Source organism: Peromyscus eremicus, chromosome 16_21 (genome assembly GCF_949786415.1).
Source record: "Peromyscus eremicus chromosome 16_21, PerEre_H2_v1, whole genome shotgun sequence".
NCBI classification, from domain to species: domain Eukaryota; kingdom Metazoa; phylum Chordata; class Mammalia; order Rodentia; family Cricetidae; genus Peromyscus; species Peromyscus eremicus.
The window spans coordinates 22,682,125-22,698,694 of record NC_081432.1 but is presented as its reverse complement, the minus strand read 5'-3'; the positions used below and the strand labels follow the sequence as shown (position 1 = coordinate 22,698,694).

The 16,570-nt window shown below is 47.7% G+C and overlaps 1 protein-coding gene across 1 annotated transcript; it reads left to right on the top strand.

Annotated features, from left to right (window-relative positions):
* Nucleotides 1–467: 467 nt before the first annotated feature.
* Nucleotides 468–16,098, top strand: LOC131926772 (phenazine biosynthesis-like domain-containing protein 1). The gene is made up of 9 exons (XM_059282366.1): nucleotides 468–602; nucleotides 4,286–4,385; nucleotides 5,073–5,171; nucleotides 5,945–6,054; nucleotides 6,160–6,189; nucleotides 10,312–10,400; nucleotides 10,763–10,941; nucleotides 14,199–14,261; nucleotides 15,840–16,098. Exons 1-9 carry the CDS (start codon nucleotides 519–521, stop codon nucleotides 15,950–15,952), a joined length of 867 nt encoding a protein of 288 aa, XP_059138349.1. The 5' UTR covers nucleotides 468–518; the 3' UTR covers nucleotides 15,953–16,098.
* Nucleotides 16,099–16,570: the final 472 nt, after the last annotated feature.

Below are 16,570 nucleotides of genomic sequence, written 5' to 3'. Positions count from 1 at the left end.
ATTGTTTTGAGGTAGGGTCTCATGTCTCCCAGGTTGGCCTGGAACTCCCTGTGTAGCTGAGGATGGCTTTGAACCTTTCTGTTCCTCCTGCCCCCATTTCCTAGGATTATAGATGTGTGCTACCATGTCCTGTTTAAGGGCCACTGGGGATTCGATCCAGGGTTTTGAGCATGCTAAGGAACACTAGCAACTGAGCTGGATCTGCAGACTTCTCTCCTTCAGTGCTGGGATAGAACCCACGGCCTTGTGCACACCAAGCAAGTGCTCACTAGCCCAGCGCTAAGATACTCTCTGCAAAGATAATTCAATGCAAAGGCTGAAAAAGTTAGAGGATTGGTGTCTTTAAAGGGAATTATGTTGGACTAATTGTTTGACTTTGTTATCTGGGAACCATTAACTGCATGCATGTGTGCACCAGTGAAATATTAACTTTCTGGCTTTTTTTTTTTTTTAAACAACAGGAAGTGAAGCAGGCTCCCAGCAAGGCAGGGACCTCCCAGACAGAGCTGGCGAGGAAAATGAAGCTCCCGATTTTCATAGCGGATGCATTCACGGCAACAGCTTTCCGGGGCAATCCTGCTGCCGTCTGCCTCGTGGAAAATGTAAGTCGTCGGTTCTCAAGGGCGGTGCCTGGAATCCTAGATGTGTGCAGAACCCATGACTTGTGTAGAAGTTTGTTCGCCACTTTGGCTTGTGTTCTTTGTCACAGCGGTGACGGTCGTGTCTTCAGGTTATACTATATATTATAACCTAGACTGAGTCGGAACCACAGACAGTCCCACGCACAGGAACTGGAGCCGATAAAAGAGGCAGCAGCAGGGAGTGGGGTCTCATATGCCTGTCACTCTGGTGTTCCAAAGGATAAGGCAGGAAGATTACGGTGACTCTGAGGCCAGCCTGGGTTCTAGAGGAGGTCCTAGACCAGCTGGGGGCTATATGAAGCGACCCATCTTACAAAATCAAAAATAAATAGATAAGCAAATAATAATAAAAAAGTAGGGGGAGGCTTCCTTAGCCATCAGAGTTTAGTTTTATGCTAAATATGGATCTTATTTTAGGGACTCTCTCATGGGGGTTGGGAGAGGGTTTAAGGCAAGTTCAAGATTTATAACCCGTGCTGACCTTAAACCCCCTATGTAGCCCAGCTATCCTCAGACTCCATCTATCCTGGACTCCTCCGCGCTGAGGGGTCGCAGGCGTGTGCCACCATGCCCATCTTTAATCTTCATGCCCGTCTTTAATCTTCCCTACGCCTGGCTTACAACGGCCTGTAACTCCAGCTCCAGGGGATCTGACACTCTCTTCTGACCTCCAGGAACACTGTACAAACCTAGACTGTCTGTCTGTCTGTCTCTCTCCAAAGGCTCTACATTCAAGTGTACTGACAGACAGACACAAACACAAACACACACACATATACTCTTTCTCTCCAAATAATCATCAAAATATTAAAAAAAATTCTTTAGGATCAAGAAAATAAGACACTTGCAAGGAATTAAACAGGAACTAGAAGGAGTTGATCTCTAGTTCCTGGAAAAATGAGTTTGTCGAAAGTCTCCGTTTTATAAACAGCTCTTTTTCATGGGACTGATGGCTCAGCAGGTAGAGTTCCTTGGCGCCAAGCCCGAAGACCAGAGTTCAATCCCTGGTTGTCACATAGTGGAAGCAGAAAAATCTCCTCCTGCACGTAGACCTCTGAGCTCACAGGCATGCCGTGACACACATGTGCCTCCGCCAAACAAATGAATTCGTTGAGTTTATATTATTGATTTTGATTAGGATAATTGCTAGTAGGATAGTTAAATATTCCTTGGCCTTCTGGGTGAATGCTGTATTGTTTCCTGGGTCGTAGGAAGCAGGGACCTTCCTGTGATGATTTGTATTGACGGTCAACTTGACAAGCTCTGGGAGTGGCCTTGGAGACACATTTCTTGACATGTCTGGGAGGGAGGCCTCAGATAAGTTACTTGTATTGGAAAGACCCACCCTCACTGTGGGTAACACTGTGGGCAGTGGATAAAGTCCTGGGTGTATATTGCTTGCTATGAGCATGGCCGGTCAAAGAGCCGAATGCTCAGAGGCATGGGAATTGGCAAAGAAGTCCCTGGGTGAGGCTCAGGAGAGTGGTAAAGTATTCCCGTGGTCTATGTGCAAATGCTGACAGAACATCTAGATGCTTGGGGCTTCAGCTCCCTCCTCCTAGGTTTGGTCACAACCTCAGACTGTTCCCTACAGAGACATGGCGCTGACAGTAGCTAGCCCCTCCTCCTGGTGCCTGACATAATAAACCTGCCAAGCTACAGTGTCCAGTAGCAGGTGCCCTCCCATGGAGCCAGCCCAGCCCACCCCATCCCAGCTTTTCTGCATGTCTGTCTGTCATTTCTTCATCCCCTCATCTCCCCAAGCAGATTTCCAGGGCCAAGCTGTGGCCTGGAAGGACAGCACAGTGTCATGGGTGAGAATCCTTGACTGCACAAAAGGAGAAAGCTGGGGTGGGTGACGGGGGGAGCCATGAGGGCCTGATGAGCAGAGTCCGGTTCACTAGGGTTCAAGTCCCAGCACCTATGCTGAAAACACCTGTAATCCCAGTATTCCTACCATGATAGGGGAGCTGGAGACCAGAGGGTCACCTGGAAGCTTGTAGGTCACCCAGGGCAGCGGCCGAAGCCAGAGTGCCCCGCTTCGTGTTCTGATCTTCACCAGAAAATTGTCCTCTGGCCTCCATAGCCCTGCCTGCCCTCCCCACCCCCCACTTCTCTCTCACTAAATACATTCAGTAATTGGAAATTTAATAATTATTTATTAATCAAATGTATTAATTTGAAAATTATTGCCCATGCTTCCTGGCTGTGGATGAAGTGTGTTTGGCTGCGCCACACTTCTGCTGCAGTGAGTATAGTTCCGTGACTCCAAGTCAGAAATGTATCTTGGGCCGCAGTGGGGCTGGGGTGGGTGATGATGACAGGTTCTCTCTATGTAGCCATGTAATAGCCTTGATCTGGAAAGGATTTAAATATCCAGCTTTCACCAGATAATAAGAATTTACACAGTTCTCTAAATTTTCTTCCTCACCAGAACGTAACGTCGGTACAATTTTAACTTAATCTTTCTGTTTCCGCTTCCCGAGTAGCAGGACTATAGACATGCACTGCTGTCCTCAGCTTTATTTATTTAATGGTTTGAAAGGTCAGCAACATGGCTCAGCCACTGAGGGGGCTTGCTGCACAATCCTGACGACCTGAGTTCAATCCCTGGAGCCCAGTTAGAGACGGGCGGTGAGGGCCGATTCCAAAAGGTTGTCTTCTGCCCTCTGTGTGCATACTGTGGCACGCACGCCCCAGAATATTAAATTAATTGGTTGGCATAGGAGAAAAGGCTTTTCTTATCAGACACTCGCATGGGTCTCATTTGAAGTACTGTCACGTGTTGGCGCCAGAGAAGCATTTTGTAGGTACTAGTGGGTTTAACTGTATAAAATAATAATAATAATAATAGTGCTGGGGCAGGTGAGATTGTTCCTTGGCCAAAAGCACATGCTGCCAAGTCTGATGACCAGAGTTTGATCCTCAGGACCCACATGATGGAAGGGAAAAAAAAAAATCAGCTTCCACACATTTTCCTCTGACCTTCACAAGGGCACCGTGGTATTCGAAAGCACACATACCCAGGCCACTCCCACAATTGTAGTATCTTTTTAAAAATGTAAATGTAGAGAAAAACTGTAGGTGGGGGTGGTCACTCACACCTGAAATCTCAGCACTTCGGAGACTGAGGAAGGGGATTGTGAGTTTATAAAGCAAACAGCCAGGCCTGGTGTCCAGCCCCTACTCCCGGCTGAGGTAGAGGAATCACAAGATGCCCACCCGGGCATCTTAGAACTTGTCTACAAAGAAAAAGTAATTCATTCATTAATTAAAATGGCTGCGGCCATGGCCCAGTGATAGAGCGCTTGCCCTGCATGCGTGGAGCCTTAGGGTTGATTCCCTGCACTTGGAAAAAGTGGACAGAAAAGTGCCCAAGATCTTTAGCTGGACAACAAACGGACACAGAGAGGAACCTGGCCCGATGCTCTGGGTTTGCACGCCTGTAGCATTCATTGCACATTTGTGGTTCCCCTAGGTGCTGTGGGCCTGGGTATCTGAAAAACTGTAGTAACATGCCTCCAGTTCCTCGGCCCCTAACTTGAATTTCATGTCCACCGCTATGTTAACTAATGGTAGCTGGCGGTGTGTGGAAGTCTGGATTGTGTTTCCAAAGTCTCGATGACCTTTTGTTTCTAATTCAGACACTGGCCGAAGACGCCCATCAACGCATCGCAGGGGAAATGAACCTCTCCGAAACGGCTTTCATCAGGAAACTGCAACCAAGCGGCAACTTCACACAGAGTAAACGCACATTTTCCATACATTCCTGGGCGGCCGTGGAAGCCAAGGCTGAGCAGGGAGGTTTAAGGAGATGTTTGTGTGTTATCTGCCTGCGGATAGCTCACGTGGGTTTTAGTTCATCTAGGAGAAGGTGTGTTGAAGTTAAGTCTACGTTTATAGTTTAGGGTTTCCCCACCTCCTAAGGTCATGTACTGGAAAGTGAGTCCCCAGGGTAGCTAGCATATTGGTAGGTGGATCCTAATAGGAGATAATGGAGTAATGTCATCTCTATGAGGGCGGGTTGGTATCGGGAGCGGGCTTCTCAGACACGGGTATTTGGCGCCCTCATGTGCCTGTGCCTTGCCCTGGGCTAATGCAGTGACAGGATGCTCAGCAGGTACCAGCCCCTAGACCTTGAATCTCCAAACCATCGGGTCTATGACAGATATTTTCTCAAACAGTTGTCCAATATGTGGAGTTCTGTTATAGCAACCCAAATGGATGAAGAGGGTGTTGGTGGACCTTCTGGTTCTGCTGCAGACCTAGCCGCGGGGAGCCTGTGGATGTCTGTCCGGTCTGTGTTCGTCCCTTGACAACCGTTTGCTGTTAACCACACCAGGGAGGGATGTAGGAAAGAAGATGCTGAAGAGCTGAAGGCTCGCCTGTGTGGGTCTGACATGTGTCTCTTTGGCTTTCCCCCCTCTGAAGGTGCCCGCTTTGGACTCAGGTGGTTTACACCAGTGAGTGAGGTTCCTCTGTGTGGCCACGCCACCCTGGCCTCTGCGGCTGTGCTGTTTCACAAATTAAGTAATGGGAATTTTACTTTGTATATGCTTGTATGTATGCATGTGTATACCCTGAGCCGGGTAGTCCTGGCTATCCTGGAACTCACTCTGTAGACCAGGCTGGTCTCAAACAGAGATCCTCCTGCCTCTACCTCCCCAGTGCTGGGACTAAGGATGTGTGCCATGACACCTGGCTCCCGTACATATGTTTTTCTGAGACAAGTATTTATGTATCCCAGGCTTGCCCTGGGTTCTCTAAGTAGCTGTGGAACATCCTGTGCTCTTGATCTTCCTGTCTCCATATTTCCAGTCCTAGGATTCCATGTATACACCACCAGCACTCTAGAGGTAGAAGCAGGTATCGCTTTGTGAGTTCAAAACCAGCCTGGCATACATAGCAAGTTCCAGGCTAGTAGGGGTTCCGTAGTTAAGATCTTGTCTTGAGGGCTGGAGAGATGGCTCAGTGGTTAAGAGCACTGACTGCACTTCCAGAGGTCCTGAGTTCAATTCCCAGCAACCACATGGTGGCTCACAACCATCTGTAATGAGATCTGGCACCCTCTTCTGTATACATAATAAATAAATAAATAAATTTAAAAAAAAGATCTGGTCTTGAAAAATAAATTAAAATAGAAAATATTTTTAAAAAACATTTAAAGTAGGCTGGGATTGTAGCGTAGTACAGTGTTAGGTCATTTGCCTTGAATCTGTGTGGTACTGGATTCAATCCCTAGTACTGGGGTTAGGGAAGTCCCCTGTACCAAGTTTATTTTCCTGATTCCTGATTCTGTCCAGAGAACACAAACAACACCCTAACCTTTGTCACTATGAGTGGGGAACTAAAGGCCAGAAGAGCAGAGGACGGGATTGTCTTGGACTTTCCTCTCTACCCAACCCTCCCCCAGGTTAGCTCTTTCTTACTATATTTACATCGAATTTTATTATATACAATTACTTCCCCCAGCTCTCCTGTTCAGCAATGACTGTATGTATCTGTTTTCCTCTTCTAGGACTTCCATGAAGTAGAAGACTTGATAAAGGTTGGTGGGAAGAATCCAGTTAGAGCCTTGTGGTGTGGTCCTTTGTTCATGTTTGAACAGAAAGCAAGCTCTGGTGTAATTGTTTACCGCTCTGACTGGTGGTGTGAACCTGGGTGAGCTGGGTCTAAAAATGAGGTAGACTAAAGTGTCATGCAGTAGCCAACTTTATTCAGAGCATCAGACAAATTCATCGTCCGAGGGTTAAGAAGAGTCACCTGGGTAAAGTGTTCAATCACAAGGACAAGCCACACTTGGCACAAACATGTTTTTCCATAAAGGCATATAAAGCAATGGCAATAGCCAATTGTACTGAATAATCTGAAGTAAACTCACTTCTATCCACTGCAGCTGGGAGAGGCACAAAAGCCCATTCCAAGAGCAATTCAGTGTATTTGAAGAAACTCTTGTCTTGTTGTCTTGGAATTTTCTCACAAACACTGAGAATTGCCCTTGCACGATTCTATTCTTGGACTGTATTCTAACATAATGTGATCCCCACAGATGGGCCTCCTACCCATTATAAGCACGGCAGTGGGGTTCAGATTAGGATGTTAGTATTGTGTCTATTTGGTAAGATTGATCACTTTCACTGAATTGTAACCACTGTGTAGCCCAGGCTAGCCTTGAACTTGCATTTCTCTGTTCTGTCAAGTGCTTGCTGGCTGGTTCATGCCATCACACCTAACTCACTTAACGGTGAGCAATATAACCTCCATCGAGGGACAGGAGTGAGTAGAATGTTTAGGGTGGGGAGAGAGAGAGAGAGAGAGAGAGAGAGAGAGAGAGAGAGAGAGAGAGAGAGAGAAGAGAACCCTATAAGAGGCAGTGAAAAAGATAGCCGCATCCTCAGCCCCCTTGAACAATGAAAGGTTGGATTTCTGTTCATTCCAGCAGGAAGGAGAAGTCAACATGGATGATGGTGAGCCCATGCAAGTTCAAGTAGGAGAGATGGGAATTTTCTTTCTTTAAAAATTCCTTAACAAGTTCATAGCTGTAGATAACAAATTTTGGTCTTTTTTTTTTCTAACCCCGCTACCATTCCTCTCCTCCCTCTCCCAATGAAACACTTCCTCCCAACAGTTTCCCCACTTTCCACACCTCTGTGTGTGTGTGTGTGTGTGTCTTTGTGTATGTCTGTGTGTATGTCTGTGTGTGTTTCTATGTCTGTGTGTCTGTATGTATCTGTGTCTCTGTGTGTGTCTCTGTGTGTGTCTCTGTGGGTCTGTGTGTCTGTGTCTGTGTGTGTGTGGATGTGTCTGTGTGTCTCTGTGTCTCTCTGTGTGTGTTTCTGTGTGTGTCTCTGTGTGTCCGTGTCTGTGTGTGTCTGTGTCTGTGTCTGTGTGTGTCTATGTCTGTGTGTGTGTGTGTCCCACTGAGTTTAGAGTTGCTTGCATGAGCCCTGGCTGGTGGTGGTGTTATCTACTGGAATCTGGACAGTTTATTGGTGGTCACACCACTGACAGAATGACACCCTTTCTTCAGTTACCATTAACTGACAACAGTCAGGGGAGCTGTGGACCTCATGAGTTCCTCCCTCACCGATGATGAACTATTGACCAGCCTGATGTTTGCAGACAGCCACACCTGCTGTGATGTTTATGAGCTCATGAGTGCAGTGGCCACATTGTGTCCAGAAGACCTGTCAGCAGCACTCTTCCCCATCCCTTGACTTTTATGCTCTTCCCACCTCCTCATCATGTTCTCCGAACCTTGCGAATAGATAATAATAGATGTCTCAGTTAGGGCCAAACACTCAAAGGCCACTTAATCTCAGCTTTTGACCAGTGATGAGTCTCTACATTAACTACCACTTACTGAAAAACTAAGTTTCTCTGACAGAGGCTGGAGATGACACTAACCTAGAGATATAAACAAAATATTTAGAAGGCTGTGTGACTCATGTCCATTTACCAAAATCACGGTAGGAGGTCCCCTCTTAGGGTCCATGACCTTCCCAGCCGTGGACACTTCACAAGGTGCACAGTATGAGTTCCAGCCTGTGAAGCAGCCTCTAGTCTACCGAGAAAGTGGTTGATTACCCCCATAACAGCCATGCCGCTATCGCACTGGTACTGGATTTTCTACAGGAAAGACCAGTCCATGAAACCTGTGCAAAGAAGGCGGAGAGAAAGGTTGGAAAATGCTGGCAGTTGTCACTGTCATCGTTTGAGGGGTGGACAATGAGAGTGAGGAGGAGGCAAACAGAAAGTCTACCCAGTGAAGACAAGAGATATAGCCTGGTCTCTTGTGGGTCTATAGGGTGTGAGCCATCACTACCTCCATCATTATTACGAAGAAGATGGCCTTGAGAGACAGCCTGCTCTGTGGGTGGGGCCACGCGCTGAGTGTTTTACCCACACTATCTCACTTTATTCTCAATGTCACCCAGTGAGGTAAGTACTGCAGTTGTCCTGTGGAGGTCCTAGGACCCCAGATGCATAGGAGAAGAAGGAAGGGACCGTATCAGAGCAAGGGAGGTCATGAGAAAAACATGTTTGGGACTCTGCTGAGACGCCCTCCATGGGTGTATGACTAATTCTTTTCTCTCCTGCTGTTGTGGATCTGACTTTAACTGGGAGATGTGAACACGTAACTGTTTACCCTAGAAGGGCACACAGAACAGACCAAAGAAACAATTCCATGGAGTCTGGTTTGATGAGCAGATGACTTTGCTGTGATCCCTTCCAGCAGCGTGGGTGACTCAAAAGGAACTGAGTGACTAAAAGACCCCTTCCAGCATGGGGGACAGTTCACTGAAGCTGTATTCCTGGAGCTCCCCATACCATCAGAGTTCCATCAGAGAGTCTTCACTCTAGAACAACTGCTATTGCTTTTATAGCCTTAGGGACGAGCCTTGTGAGTCCTGTAATTTTCTGGATTTCCTGGACTTTGTAGGTTTCCTTAGCTTCTTGAGTCTGAGGAGCCTTCCTCCTCTCTCCAGGAGGGAATATTTCAATTGGGAGGAAACAGCTACACAACTGCAGACAGCATCCAAGGCAGAGAGGCCTTAGCCATGGGAACTGGAGCATCTCAGGGCGTAGAGGTGAAGCCATGCAGTAGTATCACTAGTCCAACCTGAGGCTGGGCCTGGTACCAAAAGGAGAGAACTAACACCTGCAACTTATCCTCTGACCTCCACACTTGAGACCACTCACATTCACACACACAAATAAATAGATAAATTTAAAAAAAGAGTCCCAGAAAGTCTCCTGTGTCACCTCCCCCCATCACCAGGGTTTACAGGTATGTGCATGTGCATGTGGCCATACCTGGCTTTTTATGTAGATGCTGGGGATCCGAACTCAGGAACTCAGGTCCTCAGGCATGAGCAGCAAGCATTCTCACTTGTCTCTCCAGACCTAGCCTCCTTTTCAGTAGAGTCTTTCATTGTTCTGGAGCTCACCAAGCCCCAGGGAGCCTCCTGTCTCTGTCTCTCCAACAGAGAGATAACAACTGTTGGTCACCATGCCTGGCCCAGCGCGGGTAGTGGCACACTTCTTTTTTTTTTTTTTTTTTTTTTTTTCCCCCGAGACAGGGTTTCTCTGTGTAGCTTTGCGCCTTTCCTGGAACTCACTTTGTAGCCCAGGCTGGCCTCTAACTCACAGAGATCCGCCTGGCTCTGCCTTCCGAGTGCTGGGATTAAAGGTGTGCGCCACCATCGCCCGGCAGTGGCACACTTCTTTAATCCTAGCATTTGAGAGGCAAAGGCAAGTGGATCTCTGTGAGTTCAAGGCCAGCCTGGTTTACAGAGCGAGTTCCAGAACAGCTAGGGCTACACAGAGAAGAAACCTTGTCTTGAAAAACCAAAACAAGCAAACCAACCAACCCCAGGGATGATGGGAATTGAACTCAGGTCCTCACGATTGCAAAGCGGGCGCTTTACCAACCGAGCCATCTCTCCAGCTTGACCATGAATGTCTCATCCTTTTGCCTGGTTTATGGTTGCTATGGCTCCAGGCACGCTGGACAAGCCATGGTGTGAGGTTGGAGGTCATAACACAACTTGCAGGAGTGTGTTCTCTCCTGCCATTTGGGTCTGGGTGACTGAATTCAGGTTATGAAGCTTGGCAGCAAGTACCTTTGCTCATCCAACCTCTGAGGCACTTTTGATCTCTTCCACAGACAGCCATAGGTGATACCCTGGTGCAGGATATCCAGTACTCTCCAGATACCCGAAAACTTCTGGTCCGGCTCAGCGATTCTTACAACAGGTAAATGCCATGTTTAACCATTTGCACGCCAGCACCTAGATTTCCAGCTCTGCTTTGCACGACTTGCCTTTCTTTTCTTTTGAGACAAATGTAGCTCTGGCTGCCCTGGAACTCACTCTGTAGACCAGGCTGGCCTCAAACTCACAGAGATCCACCTGCCTCTGCCTCCTGAGTGCTGGGATTAGAGGCATCTGCCATCATGCCTGGCCCAGCCACTTGCTTCCCCAGAGGCAGATGTCAAAGACAGGCTCCTCCCCCCTTCCCTCTGCTGAGCCATCTGCGCCCAGCCCAGCCTCTTTCCCATTCTGCGTAGGGGGTGGTCTGAAAATACTTGTTCCTAATCCATCCTGTTTGTGCTCAAGGTCCTTTCTAGAGACCCTGAAGGTGAACACAGAGCCTCTGCCTCGAATTGAACAGACAGGGAAGGTGAAGGGACTCATTCTCACTCTCAAAGGAGAGCCTGGGGGGCGGACACCCCAATATGACTTCTACTCCCGATACTTTGCGCCATGGGTTGGTTTGCCTGAAGACCCGGTAACAGGTACTCTTTCCCTAAAATGAGGGGTGCATTAACCAGGGAAGAAGAGGAATACAAATATCTAACTATACACTGTGGTGCTTGGTGTTGTCAGTGTGACAGAAGCACCTGGGAGATGGGTCTCTGATCACAACTCTTGAGGGATTATCTTGACTATGTTAATTCAAGTGGGAAGACCTAGCTTAATCCCGGACTGGGATTCCAGCCAGACAGGCTAAGCAATATTCATTGCTCCCTCTTGACTGTGGGTGTGATGTGAGCAGCTACTGCAAGCTCCTGCCGCCTCCACCGGGAAGCCATGAAGGGCTGTGCCTTGAACTGCGAGCTAAAATGAACTCTTTCCTCCTTAAGTTGCTTCTGTCACAGTATTTTATCCCGGCAACAGGGAGAGAAACGAAAACCAACAGCCTTCATGTGACGCTCCAGATGCCTTGCTTTGATTTTGTTTTCTGAAGTAAGGTTTCAGGTAATGGGGCTGGTCTCCATGTAACCTGGGCTGGTCATGAACCGAGGATGACTTTGTCCCTCTGCTGTCCTTGCCTCTACCTTCCAAGTGCTGGATGACAGCCATGCGCCGGGATTACAACCATGTGCCCTCATGCCCCGCTGGGTGGTTCTTCCATCTTGGTTTCTCTCCCTCCACCCCTTCACTGAAATCTTCCATGAAAAGATGCTGTAGAAAGGAGCCATTGCATGGGCTGGAGAGATGGCTCAGTGGTTAAGAGCACTGGCTGTTCTTCCAGAGGTCATGAGTTCGATTCCCAGCAACCACATGGTGGCTCACAGCCGTCTGTAATGAGATCTGGCGCCCTCTTCTGGCATGCAGGCAGAACACTGTATACATAATAAATAAATAAATAAATCTTTGAAAGAAAGAAAGAAAGAAAGAAAGAAAGAAAGAAAGAAAGAAAGAAAGAAAGAAAGGAGGCGTTGCAGCCCTGCCTTCCTGGTTCTTACCACCCGGACAGGTGACAACCCGTAAAAGTCCCGTCCCTCCTCTATGTGATGTGATGAACACCTCAGAGGGTTAGGTCAGCCCAGCACATGCCCAGGGGGACATACAGTGCCTGGCACATGGCAAATGCCCAACAAACATCAGCTATGTTCAGTCTCTGCCTCTTTTCCTTCCTCCTCCTCTTCCTTCACCTCTCCTAATACTGGAGATTAGACGCAGGGCCACTTTGCCTGCTAGGCAAGTGCTCTATCACAAAGCTACATCCACAGAGCTACATATTTCACTAGCAATGCACCTAGATCCCTGAGCCAACACTTGCAGACCTTGCCCCAGCTGGAAGCAAAAGAATGACATCAAAGATGGGCAGGAATGTCACACCCTGCACTTGTACCCTCTTTGAGAATCGTGATCTCTGCAGCCAAGGGCAGGGGTGCTTGATGAAGGGGACTGCTGGGGAAAATGGAGTTCAGGGCTGAAAGGGGCTGGGCAAAGGCTCGAAATGCTAGGGGTCTTCACGGAGTTCCCTGAGAGAAACAAAAGGCACGAACACAAAACTCAGCAAAGTATTGCATAAGATTGGGGAAAATGCCCACAGCATCCAGGAAGCCCGCTGAGTCTCTCCCACATATCTTAGTTAGGGTTTCTATTGCTGTGATGAAACACCATGACCAAAAGCAAGTTGGGGAGGAAAGGGTTTATTGGGCTTACACTTCCACATTGTAGTCCATCACTGAAAGATGCCAGGACAGGAACTCAAACAGGACAGGAACCTGGAGGCAGGAACTGATGCAGAGATCATGAAGGGGTGCTGCTTACTGGCTTGCTCATCATGGCTTGCTCAGCCTGCTTTTTTATAGAACCCAGGACCACCAGCCCAGGTATGATACCACCCACAATAGACTGGGCCCTCTCCTGTCAATCACTAATTAAGACAATTCCTTACAGCCAGATCTTACGGAGGCATTTTCTCCATTGAGGTTCTCTCCTTTCCAGTGACTCTAGCTTATGTCAAGTTGACATAAAAGTCGCCAGCACACCATGGGAGCAGGCATACACATAGCTGCTTTCCCAAGACTGACAAGCAGCACAATTTTGTGTGTATTGTTTTCTAGACAGTGATGGTCTTTGAACCAGCTAGGGTAAAGTGGGATTGAGGGGCCTGGTACATGGAGCTTTTAATGGTCAGTCTTGGGCAAAGCAGAATGTAAATTACCATACTTAGACATCCTATAATGCTCAGTAAGCTTGTTTTGTGGGTGAGAAGAGAGAACTTTTTCCCCCTCCTCCCTAAAGACTGTAAGTTGTAAGTTATAGATTTTTAATTTTCTTCTCCCTGCTCCCCTCCACTTTTTTTCAAGACAAGTTTCATGGAGGCCAGCCTGGCCTGAGACTCCCTATGTAGCTCATAAATCTTCAAAATAGGCTTCAAAAATCCCTGTGTAGGACCACAGGTCTGCACCACCATGCCTGGCATGGCTTTATGTTTTGTTTGTTTTCATATGTAGTCTCTGATCCACTTCTAGGGTACAATCACACAACTAACCAAGGAGATAAGCTTGGTCTATAGAAAGCTTGCCCGGCACACTGAACAATCACAAAACCCTGACTGAAAGGCATGTTCTTTTATCCACAAAGCCTTACAAGGTTGACCCTGTGTCTGAGTTCCTTTGCTTGCATATGTGCTCTAGAAGGAAGGAGGTATGTTCCCTGGAAATTATTGAGAGATTTATGTGATGGCCTCGAATTTCCTGTCCAGAGCTGACCGTCCAGAGCTGGAGGGATGACTGAGTGGTTAAGAGTGGAGACTGCTCTCTCAGAGGACCCGAGTTCAGTTCCCAGAGTTCATGTTAGGTGGCTCTCACCTGCCTCTAACTCCAACTCCAGCGGAAAGAGCTGACAATGAATGATAGAGCCAAATTAAAGCCCAAAGCCAGGTGTGGTGGCACACCCCTGTGATCCCAGCACTCAGGAGGTAGAGGCAAGAGGATCAGGAGTTCAAAAGCAGCCTCGGCTACATAGAGAATTCCAGCCAGCCCGAGCTCCATGGGACCTTGTATCAAAAAACAAGTTAGGGAATCCCTGGAGTCTAATCCTTCAAAAAACAGACATAGTTGATGGACAGTTTGGGAGAGCCGATTCATCACACACACACACACACACACACACCCATCTCCCTTACTGCACACTCTGCTGTTGCTCGGTTGACATTAGGATTAGATCATCTAACATTCAGTCAACTTAAGTGACTTTATCACTTAACACGATCAGCGACACACACTTGCGTTTCCTTCGTCTTACTTTTCAGGATCCGCGCACACCGTTCTCAGTAGTTACTGGTCCCAGCAGCTTAGGAAGAAAGAGATGCGAGGTAGGACAAATACTTCCCGCTCTCTCCTCCTCTTTGGATGCTTGGGTGTTGAACTCAGGGCTTTGCAAATGCTTGACCATAGAGTCATGGCCCCATCCCTCAACTATTTGGGACAGGGTCTTGCTATGTAGACCAGGCTGGCCTCCGATTGGCATATACCTCCTAAAGGCTGGGATTGTGCAATACTATGACCAGCTCAAATTTCTTATTTGACCCATTTTAGGCTTGTGTCGATTCTTAAAAACGTAGTAAGATCTGAGCTGATCGGTGGTGGCACACTCCTTTAATCCCAGAGGCAGAGACAGTCAGGCCAGCTTGGTCTATGGAGCAAGTTTCAGTACAGCCAGGGCTACACAGGGAAACACTGTCTAAAAAAAAAAAAAAAAGTAGATCTTATCACTCATGTGAAATATCCCTGAAACATCTCCCCTCCAGTGATTCCCCCCACTTTCCACCCCTGCCTCCCCAACACAGGTTTTTTTTTTTTTTTTTTTTTTTTGGTTTTTTCGAGACAGGGTTTCTCTGTGTAGCTTTTCGTCTTTCCTGGAACTCACTTGGTAGCCCAGGCTGGCCTCGAACTCACAGAGATCTGCCTGGCTCTGCCTCCCGAGTGCTGGGATTAAAGGTGTGCGCCACCACCACCCAGCAAAGAATATCATCTCATTAAAGAGATAGTTGGGGCCTGGAGAGATGGCTCAGAGGTTAAGAGCACTGACTGCTCTTCCAGAGGTCCTGAGTTCAATTCCCAGCAACCACATGGTGGCTCACAACCATCTGTAATGAGATCTGGTGCCCTCTTCTGGCCTGCAGTCATATATGCTGTATATGTAATAAATAAATCTTTAAAAAAAAAATTATCTTTAAAAAAAAAAAAAAAAAAAAAAAAGAGATAGTTATTCCACCTATGTCTTTTTTTTTTCTCCTTTTTTTTTTGTTTTGTTTTGTTTTATTTTTCGAGACAGGGTTTCTCTGTGTAGTTTTGGTGCCTTTCCTGGATCTCGCGTTGTAGACCAGGCTGGCCTCGAACTCACAGAGATCCGCCTGGCTCTGCCTCCCGAGTGCTGGGATTAAAGGCGTGCGCCACCACTGTCCGGCCAACACAGGTATTTCTAATACAGTAAGTGCTTAATAAATGCTTGATGAGTATAATTAGCTTGCTATGTAACTTTTGAGATTGGTGATCCCTTTTCTCTGTCCTGGGTGAGTGTAATGACTTCCTGAGCGCCTAGGAATCTGAGACCATGCCTCTTTTGTGGGCCTGGCACACGTGGTTGCTTTAATGTGTTATGAGAAAACAAACTCCCTCTGTTTAATTCAGAGCTGAAGGTGGGGTCTTCTCAGATGCCCACTTAAAAGGTCCAGGAAGGGAAGGGCTGGGCAGTGTTTGCACATCAGCTGTGCGTGGACCTCTGGGTCTGCAGGAGGATGGGGAGGAGGTGGGAGGTGCTGTGCACACATGGAGGAATTTATTCTGGAACTGGCCTGGGAGGAGTCCTGGGTTGGTAACAATAAATCCTTCACGGTGTGGTCAATCACAGCGAAGTGCTCTGCACTGACCCCACTCTGTGTTCTGTTTAGCCTTCCAGTGTTCCCGCCGAGGAGGGGAACTGGACATTGCCCTGCGACCTGATGGCCGAGTTGACCTGAAGGGTGGCGCTGCTATTGTCTTAGAGGGCACGCTCACAGTCTAGAGACACCTGTGCTGGGCTGTGGCCGCGGCTGAACACGGTGTTTTCTCTACACCCAAAAAGCAAACAAACAACAACAAACGCCCAGAGCTTGCTGAAGCGAGCTCACAGACCAGCGCCCTCAACCCTCTTGTGAAGAACAGAAAGGAAGCCAGATGGAGACGAGATAGCGCCTGTGTGTCTTCAGTGGCCCACAGCAGAGAGTGATGCTGTCACTTCTTTTGATTATGACTGCCAATCAAAGTGAGAGATCCATTGAGAAAAGCCAGATGAGGCCATTTCAATTTAGGCATGGGTACCTGATAGAGTATTTCACAACCATTCAGGAGAATTAATAGCTCTGTGGAAATGCAGTGTTGCTAAAATCCTTTCCCCGTGGGCAACAGAAACATCTCCTCCCTATTCCCTGAGCTTCCAAAGACAAACTGAGGTACAATGCCACCAAAGTCCCCTCAGGGCACCTGTGAGCCATTGGCCTTACTTACAGAGCATAGGTGAGGGGTTACTTACAGAAGTGTGGGTGCGCTCCCCTGAAATGTGGCACTTGGAAAGGCTTTTATCCAGCAATGATGATAACTTTCCTATAGCCACACAGATGGAGCCCCACATCCTTAGTCTTCG

Excerpts from the sequence above, each read along its gene's own strand:
- LOC131926772 (XM_059282366.1), top strand. The coding sequence starts at position 519 with ATGAAGCTCCCGATTTTCATAGCGGATGCATTCACGGCAACAGCTTTC. Across the intron at positions 4,386-5,072 it reads AAGCGGCAACTTCACACAGA|GTGCCCGCTTTGGACTCAGG; the intron begins GTAAACGCACAT and ends CCCCCTCTGAAG. Across the intron at positions 6,190-10,311 it reads AAGTAGAAGACTTGATAAAG|ACAGCCATAGGTGATACCCT; the intron begins GTTGGTGGGAAG and ends TCTCTTCCACAG.